The 14619-nt window shown below is 39.3% G+C and overlaps 2 protein-coding genes and 2 pseudogenes across 2 annotated transcripts; 3 read left to right on the top strand and 1 right to left on the bottom strand.

The window, feature by feature from the left end:
- Positions 1–960: 960 nt before the first annotated feature.
- On the bottom strand, positions 961–2540 carry LOC106441405 (annotated as a pseudogene).
- Positions 2541–3282: 742 nt separating this feature from the next.
- On the top strand, positions 3283–7841 carry LOC111198282 (disease resistance protein TAO1-like). The gene is made up of 4 exons (XM_022711175.2): positions 3283–4139; positions 4236–5343; positions 5434–5724; positions 5903–7841. Exons 1-4 carry the CDS (start codon positions 3529–3531, stop codon positions 7460–7462), a joined length of 3570 nt encoding a protein of 1189 aa, XP_022566896.2. The 5' UTR covers positions 3283–3528; the 3' UTR covers positions 7463–7841.
- Positions 7842–8035: 194 nt separating this feature from the next.
- Positions 8036–13436, top strand: LOC106430018 (probable disease resistance protein RPP1). Its single transcript, XM_022711170.2, has 4 exons — positions 8036–9241; positions 9356–10463; positions 10555–10845; positions 11117–13436. The coding sequence occupies exons 1-4, from the start codon at positions 8631–8633 to the stop codon at positions 12650–12652; spliced, it is 3546 nt and encodes a 1181-aa protein (XP_022566891.2). The 5' UTR covers positions 8036–8630; the 3' UTR covers positions 12653–13436.
- On the top strand, positions 12676–14554 carry LOC125591192 (annotated as a pseudogene).
- Positions 14555–14619: the final 65 nt, after the last annotated feature.

The raw sequence follows: 14619 nt of genomic DNA, 5'->3' as shown, positions 1-14619 counted from the left end.
AGGATAATAGTAAATCTATTTGCAATTTACTTGTGGGGTTGAGAAAAAAAAATTCTTCGAAAAAATGTTAAATTTTTATTCATCCAAAAAAACCAACCTTTTTGGTCCGGAAGCTACGTGACGGGTTAGGGACAATCCGGTCAGAGTCACAAAATTTACTCCACAACCTAGACTAATTCATCCACTAACTTATCAAGGCAGAAGACTTTGCAACCCGTACCTAGAGTTAGCGTTTTCTGTTAGATCGAAGCCTAAAGCTTTTTAATCCGTACCACCACTTAACGTTGTGTTAAGATCAAAAACAACAAGTCGTTTAGACAAAATATTTCTTTGCCCATAAAACCGTCTGATAATAAAACCCTCTGCCTCTGTAATTTGTCTGAGTTGTCTCCTTCAATATGGTAGTGAAGAGCCTTGACACGTCTTCTGCATTTCCACGCCTGATCACAATGATCTCATTGTCAGTGAACAATTCAGCATCCATTGGGATGTGACGAAGCAGCTGAGGAACCTCATATAGTGGAAGAAACAAGCATCTAAACGATGACATTGCTCAAACAAGATGATGTTTCTGTAGAGAGCTTCTGTGATGTCGCTGATCTTGATTTTGGGGATAGTGAGACCTCAAAAGAAGTTCTACTAGGAAGCTTGCATCAACAGTTAACATTTTTCACCAATTCATTGCTGCTAAGTTTTATACCTTCGGCGTAATAGAAATGAAGCTTAAGGCTGTTCTAAGAATAAAACTCTGTAGAAACCTCAGTTTATGATCCTCAATGGCTTCAAGTTCTTCTTCTTTCCCGTGATGTAAGGGTCCAATGGATACAACCCGAGGCGAATACGCATCCAGGTTGAGTCTTCGCAGCCTGTCATGTACCTTATAGATACAACAGTTGGTTGACAGAGAAGACAAAGCTTCCAACTTCTCACTGATGGAATCTACAAGGGGATCACCTGGAAGCTCCATAGTAGCCTGATTTTGATTCATGTCTCATATGACTGCAACTAAACAAGAGCCTTGAACAAAGATGAGAGACAACTTGTTTCTCCACTAGAGGAGAAAATAAAGAACTAGGCATGAATTAAAAATTGCAACGCTAAATCGTGACTGCCTCTCACAAATACTCTTTTAACATGTGGTACCTAACGTTGACCAAAAAAGGAATACCACTGGTGGGTGCTATACCAAGTCGTCTGAATATTAATAAAGCAAGACCATGGGATTAATAACGGATAATGAACTGCAATTATGATATATTCTACTTGTGACCTCTTGTGATGATATAAAACCTCATTGAAAATTGTGTTCATGTGATTTTTTGACATTCAAAGATACTGACTACTGAGCAGATCCCCAGAAAACAACGAAACATAAAGGGTAACTGAGAGCAAAAAATGCCATTCTCCTATCTGGCAACGGCAACAAAGACAAAACAGAAGCCCTACAAGTCTTTAAAAAAAAAAAACTCACTTGAGCTTAGATTTTGAAGAGCTCATGAGAGGCTTAGCAACGGGACGAGCAGGAGCGGCACTCGTAGCTTTCTTCAAGTTATAATTTATCATAGAGAAAGCGCAGATCATCGCAATCACCATGGTCGGGTACACATAAACAGTCCTGGTTGGGTCAATATTCATTGGCTTCTTTAAGATCCCTTCTTTGACAAGACCCCAAACTAGCAGCAACGACCCAAACATTCCCATCCTACCGGGCTTTAACAAACCCACAAAAAGCCCCAGCTACAGAGAAGTAGCTTCTTGCAAGAACCTGCCCAATACAACTCACTTAGTAACTCACACACAGCAAACCAAATGATAAGAGAATAAAAAAAACAAACCTCTAGGCGCTGAAGATCGGGAACTGCAGATGCTTCTTTGACATTGGTTAGGTTGTAAAGATCCAACACATCATCCCACTTTGGAAACGTCATGTTGGTGGCAAGACCATTGACGATAGCACCAGGGTATAGGAGAGCCTTAATCATCGGAACAGGGAAGATCTCACTAGAAATCAACTGAGATGATGTCTCACGTGGATGGGAGACATACACATTCCAGATCTACATGGAACCCTGTTTTCACATTGTGATTCAAGTCAGATTTAACCAGAGAGAGAGAGAACCAAGTAAATGAATTATGAATGAATGAATGGTACTGATCAAGTCCAAAACAAAAACAATTAGCTACCTTTTTCAAGGTCAATGCTTTTAATCTTACTCTTGATTCAAGGAAAATTAGCTTACAGTTTCTTAATCTAGAGATTACAGAAGCTACTACATCTACATGCCACAAGGAACTACATGAAATTTGGAAACTTGATTCGGAAATAAAGTTTTCATCAAAATAAACTGACCAATGCATGAGAAAGACACGTGCTTTTTCAACTCATATTCATATATTCATCGATTGTTCGAATTACGAAGGTGAGAGTTTGTTTTTTAAGTGTCAATTTACCTGAAGAAAGGATCTGGAGAATGATCAAGAGGAAGTAAAACCGTGACGCTAATGACGAGAAGTTCTTAACCCATCCCTTTGATCGCCATTATCAAGCTCAGAGAGAGATTAGTTTACTCTGTACTCTGTAGATAGAGAGAGAGAGTGGATGTGTTGAAACCAGACTATAACGACCAAAGGAGTGTTACAAAAAAAACAAAAAAAAACGACCAAAGGTTTAATAAACTACATGCTTTGTTATATCGTAAACACAAAACAACGTGCCTTTTAATTTTGAGAGAGAACCGCTGAGGAGACGAGTGGATTTGTTGAAATCGGATGATACCGGCGAAGCATAACAAACAAAAGCCCTAATAAAACGACAAGCTTTGTTGTATAACTAACACAAAACAGCATGAGTTTTCTTTTTCTGTTAGAGGAACGACGCCGTTTAGAGAATGCAGGTGGTTCATATTTTTTTTTGGGCAACTCAGGTGGTTCATATTAAGTCCGGTTTACTTCCTTTTTTTTTTTTTTTTTTGGACAAAAAGTCCGGTTTACTTCCTATACTCACTTGTAACAAGTAAAATCCTCTGTTTCAAAATTCAAATGCATGATGGTGTTGTTGATAAAAAATCTGGCAGCTGAGCTTTGTCTTGAGAGAGGGATTATGTCTGCTACGTGACTCGCCTCCGAGGGCTTCTAATGCTAAGTGCTACACTGCCAGATGAAAAAGTTCGCCAGTAGCAGTACTTGAAAATTCATTACCTGATCTAATGGAATTAATATCATCAGCTGAATATGTTGTAGAGAGGTCGAACCTATTTATTTATTTTTATATTTGAGAGAGTTGGTTGTGTATTTTCTTGGATATTAGTTGCGCGTGTGGGGCCTTTCTTTAACTGTCGTTCTTGTATATTTTTTGTGATGAAAACGACAAGGAAATAGATATACGGATCCACTTTCTTCGGTATTAATTTCAATGTTCCTAGTCAACCTTCTGTGTTAATTGTATACAGAGCCTCTTTATAGTTTCTTCCTCAAGATAGCTCCCTTTAGAGATCTGTAATACTGATCCTCTTTCCATCATACTCGCTAATGGATTCTTCTTTTTTCCTCACCACTGTTGCTGCTGCAATAGGACTCTTAACTCTTCTGAGAAAACTTCGTTTACATCAAGAAGGAAACAGAGAAAAGGATCCTTCTTCTTCATCACCCTCGTCTACTTTGTCTCCTTCAATAGTTCCTCCACCTTCATCTTCTCGCATCTGGACGCATGATGTCTTTCCAAGCTTCCGTGGGGAAGATGTCCGCAGAAACTTTCTTAGTCACATTCAGATGGAGTTCGAAAGAAAAGGAATCACTCCGTTCATTGATAATGAAATCAAAAGAGGAGAATCTATCGGTCCCGAGCTCATAAGGACGATCAGAGGATCTAAGATCGCAATTATCTTGCTCTCTAGGAACTATGCCTCCTCAAAATGGTGTCTTGATGAATTGGTTGAGATTATGAAGTGCAGAGAAGAGTTGGGTCAAACTGTGATGGCTGTTTTCTATGAAGTGGATCCTTCTGATGTGAAAAATCTAGCAGCAGATTTTGGGAGAGTCTTTAGAAAAACTTGTGCTGGTGAAACGAAGGAAAACATTGGGAGATGGAGACAAGCTTTGGCAAAAGTGGCCACAGTAGCTGGTTATCATTCAAGCAACTGGTTAGTTCTTTTTTTAATTCCCACTTGCTCTCTACATTTCTCAAACATACACGTCCCACGAATTCATATTTATTTATGAATGTGCATGAATTTTAGGGATAATGAAGCGGCCATGATCAAGAAAATCGCCACTGATATTTCGAACATTCTGAATAATTTCACACCATCAAGTGATTTCAATGGGTTAGTTGGGATGGGAGCCCATTTGAAAAAGATGGAACCATTGTTATGCCTAGGATCAGATGAAGTGAGGATGATTGGGATTTGGGGTCCTCCTGGGATTGGGAAGACCACAATCGCTAGAGTAGCATATAACCAACTCTCCAACAGTTTTCAACTGAGTGTATTTATGGATGATATCAAAGCAAACTCTTCAAGACTGTGTTCCGATGACTACAGCGTAAAGTTGCAATTACAGCAACAGTTTATGTCACAAATAACCGATCATAAGGATATGGTTGTATCTCATTTGGGAGTTGCCTCAAATAGGTTGAAGGACAAGAAAGTTCTTGTTGTTCTTGATGGCGTGGACCGGTCAATACAACTAGATGCGATGGCGAAAGAGACTTGGTGGTTTGGTCCCGGAAGTCGGATTATAATCACAACACAAGATCAGAAACTTCTTAGAGCACATGGAATTAACCATATTTACAAAGTGGATTTTCCAACAAATGATGAGGCTCTTCAAATCTTTTGTATGCATTCTTTTGGTCAAAAGTCCCCTAAAGATGGTTTTGAGGAGCTTGCTCGGGAAGTTACACAACTTTCTGGTGAACTCCCTTTGGGGCTAAGGGTTATGGGTTCCTACTTCCGGGGAATGTCTAAGCAAGAGTGGATAAATGTGCTACCAAGATTAAGGACTAGTCTTTATGCTGATATTCGAAGCATTTTGAAGTTCAGCTATGATGCTTTAGATGATGAAGATAAATATTTATTTCTTCATATAGCCTGCTTCTTCAGCTATGAAGAGATTCACAAAGTGGAAGAGTATCTTGCAAAAAAGTTCGTGGAAGTGAGGCAAAGACTTAACGTCTTAGCTGAGAGATCTCTCATATCTATCGACTGGGGAGTTATAAAGATGCATAGTTTGCTCGAAAAACTAGGTAGAGAAATTGTTTATAAACAATCTATTCATGATCCTGGACAGCGCGAGTTTCTATACGACTGTAGAGAGATTTGTGAATTGCTGACTGGTGACGCAACAGTAAGTGTCTTTTATTGCTTTACTCGCTGCAAAATTTAGTTTATTCGTTAACAAACAAACTCTACTTTCTGGTGTGGTTCTTTCTTTCAGGGTAGTAAAAGTGTCATAGGGATAAAGCTGGACTACTACAAAATAGAGGAAGAATTATATGTAAGTGAGAAAGCCTTTGACGGAATGTCAAATCTCCAATTCTTACAAGTCAATGGTTATGGCGCTCCATTGCAATTAACCCGAGGTCTGAACTATTTGTCTCATAAACTTCGATTACTACATTGGAGTCATTTTCCAATGTCATGTTTTCCTTGCAATGTAAACTTGGAATTCCTTGTCGAACTAATCATGATTGGCAGCAAGCTTGAGAAGTTGTGGGAAGGAATTAAAGTAAGCTCTTTTTATTTATTTCACTTTGTTTCAAATCTAGTATTTGTACATTTTTGAGTTAGAAAAAAACTGATCTTGTCACACTCGTTTATGATTTTTTTTCTTTTTGTTTAAGTGTTCTGTTTCAATACAAAAGTGTATAAAACAACCAAGTTTTTTTTGTAATTTGTCTGTACAGCCGCTTCGAAGTCTCAAGTGGATGGATTTGAGTGATTCTGTAAACTTGAAGGAGCTTCCTAATCTCTCAACTGCCACTAACCTTGAGAAATTGTATTTACGTAATTGCTGGAGTCTAATCAAACTCCCTTGCTTGCCTGGAAAAAGTATGGAGGAACTAGATATAGGTGGATGCTCAAGTCTTGTGCAGTTTCCCTCCTTTACTGGGAATGCCGTTAATCTCCTCAAATTGAATCTTGTCAGTTTCCCAAATTTGGTGGAGCTCCCTTCATATGTTGGGAATGCCACCAACCTGGAGAATTTAAATCTTAGTAACTGCTCGCATCTGGTGGAACTTCCTCTCTCGTTTGGAAACCTGCAGAAGTTGCAGACACTGATATTAAAAGGATGCAGTAAGCTAGAGAATTTTCCCAACAACATCACCTTGGAATTTTTGAATGATCTTGATCTCGCTGGATGTTCAACTCTTGATCTCAGTGGATTCTCCACTATCGTAAATGTCGTCAATCTTCAGACATTGAATTTAAGCAGTCTACCACAATTGTTGGAGGTACCTTCCTTCGTTGGGAATGCCACTAATCTAGAGGACTTGATACTTAGTAATTGCTCAAATCTGGTGGAACTTCCTCTTTTCATTGGAAACCTTCAGAAGTTGAAAAGGCTGAGATTAGAAGGATGCAGTAAGCTAGAGATTCTTCCCACCAACATCAACTTGGAATCTTTGTTTGAACTTAATCTCAATGATTGCTCCATGTTAAAGTGTTTTCCTGAGATCTCCACAAACATTAGAAATCTCTACCTCATAGGAACTGCAATAGAACAAGTGCCTCCCTCGATCAGTTCATGGTCTCATCTTGATGAGTTGAAGATGTCATACTTTGAAAACCTCAAGGAATTCCCTCATGCTCTTGAAAGAATCACATGCATGTGCTTGACTGACACAGAGATACAAGAGCTTCCTCCATGGGTCAAGAAAATCTCTCGTCTGAGTGTATTCGTGCTCAAGGGATGCCGAAAGTTGGTAACACTCCCAGCCATTTCGGAGTCCATCCGTTACATGGATGCAAGTGACTGCAAGTCCCTGGAGATACTAGAGTGCTCCTTTCACAATCCACAGGCTTGGCTCCACCTTGCCAACTGCTTCAAACTGAATCAAGAAGCGAGAAACCTCATCATCCAGAATAGTTGTAGATATGCAGTCTTACCAGGTGGACAAGTGCCTCCACACTTCACTCACCGAGCTACTGGTGGAGGTCCATTGACAATCAAGTTGAACGAAAAGCCTCTTCCAAAGTACATGATATTTAAAGCTTGCATCTTGCTGGTTTATAAAGTTGACCATGACGCTTGCTCTGAAGTGAACTCGATGGAAGTGGATGTCATATATCAAAATAGCAATAAAAAGCTGTATCCGGCTTTAGCAGAGCATCTGTACATATTTCGAGTCGAAGCGGAGGTTACTTCCAGCGAGCTTTTCTTTGAGTTCAAGCTGAAAAGGGATGATGTTTGGAAGATAGGAGAATGTGGGCTAGTCCGAGACGTTGAGGTCCCTTCATGTTGATGAGAATTTGAGAGGTGGGGTAGCCATGCGGATTTGAAACATATAAAGTTATTGGGTCTCTGTTTTTTGTTTTCTAGTGTATTTCTCTGTGTTTTTACTCAACTATATATATATGTACCTGGAACTCTAATGTGGCTGAGGAGATCAATGTCACGCATGTGTTGACGGATATAACAATTGAAGAGCCGGATCCCAGAGGATCAGCCGAGATGAAAAGAATGGTAACGCTATATGTAGAGCCTTTGGTACACTTATAAGTAACACTTAGTGCTGATTGCTGAATAGGCTTGTTACTGTCTGTCATGTTGCAGTTTGTTAGAGCGATGTGCACATTTTTGTTAACTCATATATCTTAATCTTTTTTTTTCTTACCGTTGAACTTAATCCAATCTCTAACGATCAGAGAGCAAATAAAAAAAATTGTTTGTTTCATCGGGACTTGGTAATCTGGTAGAACATTACAACATACTTTAAACCAAGCAAGTTTTGACAGAGAAAACATAGAGCCTTGGCTCTTACTCTTGCTCTTACTCTTATCTCTTACCTTAAGCAATGTATTAAGCAGGGTGTTATTATTTTGGTTCTTGGGACATGATGGAATGACTATGATTCACCATTCCATTATGATGTATTTCCACGGAAGAATGGGTTGATGTTTTAGATCACAGCGTCAGGGATGAACATCCTTGTAAGTCTTTTGACACTTTGCTTTCTTTTTTCAAGTTTCAGGGAACTCAGTTTTTGATCACTGCTTCCTTGAAAGATTGCTTGTGTTCGTATGATTCTTACATTCTTTCCTTTTTACTCGTTTCTTACAAACAAACAAAAAGAGTTAACGTTTGTCCGTTCTGATTATTTTTATATATTTGAGAGTTGCTTGCTTATTTTCTTGGATATCATTATGTATAAGCTTTCTTCTCTTACTGGTTGCGCTTGTGGGACCTTTCTGTTACTCTCGTTATTTTAATTTTCTGTGAGGAAAATACAAGGAAGTAGAGATATATACAAAGAAAAGCACCGGCCAGTCCACTTTTTTATTCCTAGTAGTTTAACAATCCTTGTCAACGTTCTGTGTTCAATGTATACAAGGGGCCTCATAGGCTCATAATAATTTCTTCCTCCAAATAGCCCCTCTGTAATACTGATCATCTTTCCATCACACTAATTAATGGATTCTTCTTTTTTGCTCACCACTCTTGCTGCTGCAATAGGGCTCTTAACAGTTCTGAGAAAACTTAGATTCCATCAAGAAGATAACAGAGAAAAGGATCCTTCTTCTTCATCAACTTCATCTTCTTTGTCTCCTTCAACGGTTCATTTACCTTCTTCTTCTCACATCTGGACGCATGATGTCTTTCCTAGCTTCCGTGGGGAAGATGTACGCAGAGACTTCTTCAGTCACATTCAGAGGGAGTTTGAAAGAAAAGGAATCACTCCGTTCATAGATAATGAAATCAAAAGAGGAGAATCTATCGGTCCAGAGCTGATCAGGGCCATCAGAGGATCAAAGATTGCAATTATCTTGCTCTCTAGAAACTATGCCTCCTCAAAATGGTGTCTTGATGAACTGGTGGAGATTATGAAGTGCAGAGAAGAGTTTGGTCAGACTGTAATGGCTATTTTCCACAAAGTGGATCCTTCTGATGTGAAAAAGCTAACCGGAGATTTTGGGAAATTTTTTAAGAAAACTTGTGCTGGTAAAGCAAAGGATTGCATTGAGAGATGGAGACAAGCTTTAGCCAAAGTGGCTACCATCGCTGGCTATCATTCAAGCAACTGGTTAGTTCTTTTAATTCCCACTTACTCTATACATTTTTAAAACAATAGATTCATATTTCTTTATGAATGTGAATATGATTATTTAATGGATGCATTGAACTCTCCTATTGTTAGGGATAATGAAGCCGACATGATCAAGAAAATCGCCACTGATACTTCGAACATGCTGAATAATTTCACACCATCAAATGATTTCGATGGTTTAGTTGGGATGGGAGCTCATTGGGAAAATTTGAAATCAATCTTATGCCTAGGCTCAGATGAGGTGAGGATGATTGGGATTTGGGGTCCTCCTGGGATTGGGAAGACCACAATCGCTAGAGTCGCATTCAACCAACTCTCCAACAGTTTTCAACTGAGTGTCTTTATGGATGATCTCAAAGCAAACTCTTCAAGACTGTGTTCCGATGACTACAGCGTAAAGTTGCAATTACAGCAACAGTTTATGTCTCAAATAACCGATCATAAGGATATGGTTGTATCTCATTTCGGTGTTGTGTCAAATAGGTTGAGGGACAAGAAAGTTCTTGTTGTTCTTGATGGCGTGAACCGGTCAGTACAACTAGATGCGATGGCGAAAGAGACTTGGTGGTTTGGTCCCGGTAGTCGGATTATAATCACAACACAAGATCAGAAACTTTTTAGAGCACATGGGATCAACCATATTTACGAAGTGAATCTTCCAACAAATGATGAGGCTCTCCAAATATTTTGTACGTATTGTTTTGGTCAAAATTTCCCTAAATATGGTTTTGAGGAGCTTGCTCGAGAAGTTACAAGTCTTTCTGGTGAACTCCCATTGGGGCTAAGGGTTATGGGTTCCTACCTTCGGGGAATGTCCAAGGAAGACTGGACAAATTCACTACCAAGATTAAGAGATAGCCTTGACACTGATATTCAAAGCATTTTGAAATTCAGTTATGATGCCTTAGACGATGAAGATAAAGATTTGTTTCTTCATATAGCCTGCTTCTTTAGCTCTGAGCAGATTCACAAAATGGAAGAGCATCTTGCAAAGAGGTTCTTGTATGTGAGGCAAAGACTTAAAGTCTTAGCTGAGAAATCTCTCATATCTATTGACTCAGGACGTATAAGGATGCATAGTTTGCTAGAAAAACTAGGTAGAGAAATTGTTTGTAAACAATCTATTCATGAGCCTGGACAGCGTCAGTTTCTGTACGACAAAAGAGATATTTGTGAAGTACTGACTGGTGGTGCAACAGTAAGTGGCTTTCATTGCATTGCTCCCTGGAAATTTTTAGTTTATTTGTTAACTGACAAACTATATTTTTTTGTTTGGTCTTTTATTTCAGGGTAGTAAAAGTGTCATAGGCATAAAGTTCGAATACTATAGAATCAGGGAAGAAATAGATATAAGTGAGAAAGCATTTGAAGGAATGTCAAATCTCCAATTCTTAAAAGTTTGTGGTTTTACCGATGCACTGCAAATAACTGGAGGTCTGAACTATCTGTCTCATAAACTTCGATTACTAGAGTGGAGACATTTTCCAATGACATGTTTACCTTGCACTGTAAACTTGGAGTTCCTTGTCGAACTAGTCATGCCTTACAGCAAGCTTGAGAAGTTGTGGGAAGGATGTAAAGTAAGTTGTTTTTCGTTATTTCACTTTGTTTTGAATCTATCATTTGTACAATCTTTAGCTATAAAAAAAGAGTGATCTTGCGATACCCATTTATTTAGTTTTTATACTAGTGTTGCTCCGTCTGTTTCTTTCTTTCGAATTATCATTTGTACATTTGTTAGTTATAAGGAACTGATATTGGCACACACTCCTTTATGTTCGTTTGATGTGTGGTTCTCATCTGTTTCATTACTAAAGTGTATAAAACATGTTTTGTAATTTATCTGTACAGCCGCTTCGGTGTCTAAAGTGGATGGATTTGGGTTATTCTGTAAACTTGAAGGAGCTTCCGGATCTCTCAACTGCCACTAACCTTGAGAAATTGTATCTTTATGATTGCTCGAGTCTAGTCAAACTCCCTTCTATGAGTGGAAATAGTCTGGAGAAACTAAATATCGGTGGATGCTCAAGTCTTGTGGAGTTTCCCTCCTTTATTGGGAATGCCGTTAATCTCCAAGAATTGGATCTGAGTAGTTTCCCAAATCTGTTGGAGCTCCCTTCTTATGTTGGGAATGCCACCAACTTGGAGTACTTGGATCTTCGTAATTGCTTAAATATGGTGGAACTTCCTCTCTCTCTTGGAAACCTTAAGAAGTTGAAAAGGCTGAGATTAAAAGGATGCAGTAAGCTAGAGGTTCTTCCCACCAACATCAACTTGGAATATTTGAATGAACTTGATATCGCTGGATGCTCAAGTCTTGATCTCGGGGATTTCTCCACTATCGGAAATCTCCGAGAATTGAATATCAGTAGTCTACCACAATTGTTGGAGGTCCCTTCCTTTATTGGGAATGCCACTAATCTAGAGAACTTGGTCCTTAGTAGTTGCTCAAAACTGGTGGAACTTCCTCTTTTCATTGGGAACCTTCAGAAGTTGCGGTGGCTGAGATTAGAAGGATGCATTAGGCTAGAGGTCCTTCCCACCAACATCAACTTGGAATCTTTGCTTGAACTTAATCTCAGTGATTGCTCCATGTTGAAAAGTTTTCCCCAGATCTCCACAAACCTTGAAAAGCTCAACCTCAGAGGAACTGCAATAGAACAAGTGCCTCCCTCGATCAGGTCATGGCCTCATCTTAAAGAGTTGCACATGTCATACTTTGAAAACCTCAAGGAATTCCCTCATGCTCTCGAAAGAATTACAAGCCTTTCCTTGACCGACACAGAGATACAAGAGGTTCCTCCATTGGTCAAGCAAATCTCTCGTCTGAATAGATTCTTCCTCAGTGGATGCCGAAAGTTGGTAAGACTCCCGCCGATTTCGGAGTCCACTCATTCTATATATGCAAATGACTGTGACTCCCTGGAGATACTAGAGTGTTCCTTTTCCGATCAAATCCGTAGGCTCACCTTCGCCAACTGCTTCAAACTGAATCAAGAGGCGAGAGACCTCATCATCCAGGCTAGTAGTGAACATGCAGTCTTACCAGGTGGACAAGTGCCTGAGTACTTCACTCACCGAGCTACTGGTGGAGGTCCATTGACTATCAAATTGAATCAAAATCCTCTTCCAGAATCCATGACATTTAAAGCTTGCATCTTGCTGCTTAATAAAGGTGACCATGAAGCTTGCTCTAAAGAGAAATCAAGGGGAGTGGATGTTGTAAATAATAATATCATATTTGGATTATATCCGGCTTTAGCGGAGCATCTGTACACATTCCGTATCAACTTAGAAGTCACTTCCAGGAAGCTTCTCTTTGAGTTCAAGTTGATGAGCGATGATGACGATTGGAAGATAGGAGAATGCGGGATAGTCCAACAATAGGAGGTCCCTTGATATTGATGAACATGGTGGCCATGGCAAATGTGAAACGTATGAAGTTAATGCCTCTCTTTTTTTTTTCTCTACGAGTCCTTTCCTCAACTAAATGTATGTATCTGAAACTCAAATTTAGGTGAGGAGATCGATGTGTGTATAACGCATGTGTTGACGCGAGCCAGTATGCAGAGCCTTTGGTACACTAATAAGTTATGCTTAGTATAGTGACGAGGCTGAAGAAGATTTTGTATCATTCTCACCACAGAAATGCTCTTCTACATCTTTTTCCCCTTCTTCACTTTCATCATCAATCTCTTGCTCATCAACTGTTGTTAATATTGAAACTAAATAAATACCCATATATATTCTAATTAATTAAGAAGATGTTTGATATGTAACCTGATACCCATATAAAGTGCTGTGCCTCTGGACTTGGTAATCTGGTAGAACATTATAACATACTACAAACCTTAAGCAAATTTTGACAGAGCAAACATAAAACCCTTGGCTCTTACTCTGATCTCTTACCTTAAGCAAGGTACTAAGCAGCTGTTGGTTTTTAGGTTCTTGGGACATTATGTAGAAGTTGCAGAGGCTGATATTAATAGGATGCGATAAGCTCGAGGTCCTTCCTACCAATCTTTGGTTGAACTTGATCTCCCTCAAGGACTTTGAAAACCTCAAGGACTTTACAAGAGGTTCCTCCGTGGGCCCGGAAAATGTCTCGTCTGAAAGCATTCTCCCTCAAAGGATGCCGAAAGTTGGTATCAGTCCCACCGATTTTGGAGTACATCGATTTCATTGATGCAAGTGACTGCAAGTCCCTGGAGATACTACAATGGTCCTTTCCCAATCAATTCGTTTGGCTCAAATTTGCCAACTGCTTCAAACTGAATCAAGAGGCGAGAGACCTCATCATCCAGAGTAATAGTAGATCTGCAGTCTTACCAGGTGGACAAGTGCCTGAATACTTCACTCACCGAGCTACTGGTGGAGGTCCATTGACTATCAAATTGAATCAAAATCCTCTTCCAATATCCATGAAATTTAAAGTTTGCATCTTGCTACCATGACACTTGTTATAATGAGGAATCAACGGAAGTGATTGTTAAGTTTAAAATAGAAGTGAAAGTCTGTTTCCGGCTTTAGCAGGGCATCTGTACACATTCTCGTTCCAATCAGAGGTTACTTCCAGGGAGATTCTCTTTGAGTTCAAGCTGGAAAGCGATGACTTTTGGAAGATAGGAGAATGGGGGCTAGTCCAATGGTGAAGGTCCCTTGATGTTAATGAACACTAAGAGAGCTTGAGAGGTGGTGGCCATGGTGAAACATTTAAAGTTAATGGTTCTCTATTTTTTGTTATCTAGTGTATTCCTCTGTTTTTTATTTCTGAAAAGTTGATGGGTGCTATGAAATGAAATGCCCAGTCCTTTCCTCAAAGAAATATATGTATCTGAAACTCAAGTTAGGCGAGAGGAGCTCAATGTGCTAGCATGTATTGGCGGATAGAGCAATTGAAGAACCGGATGAGAGAAGATCAGCCGCGATTAAAAGAATGGTAAACACTATGTGACTCTAGCCAATTCGCAGAGCCTTTGGTACACTAATAAGTGACACTTAGTCCTGAAGAAGCTGAAGAAGATTTTGTATTTGTTAGTTTGTACTGAGTTTGTTGCTTTTTAATGTCATGTTGCAGTTTGTTAGATTGATGTGCACATTTTTGTTAACTCATGTCTGAGGCTTTTTTTTTTCGTTGAACGTACTCTAATGTCTAACGATCAGAGACAAAATAAAAAAGGTCATTACTCAATACTTCAATAGACAAAACCGTGAGAATAGTCAAAGCTTCTTTCTCTTATCTCCTTTCCATCGTCACTGCTTAATTCGGATTCATTATCATTCTCACCATAGAAATGCTCTTCCACATCTTCACTTTCATCAATCTCTTGTTCCTGAACTACCTTTACTAGATT

The sequence above is a fragment of the Brassica napus genome, chromosome A3, assembly GCF_020379485.1.
Source record: "Brassica napus cultivar Da-Ae chromosome A3, Da-Ae, whole genome shotgun sequence".
Taxonomy (NCBI): domain Eukaryota; kingdom Viridiplantae; phylum Streptophyta; class Magnoliopsida; order Brassicales; family Brassicaceae; genus Brassica; species Brassica napus.
Note: the sequence above shows the minus strand (reverse complement) of the source record. Positions and strands in the feature narration are given on the sequence as shown.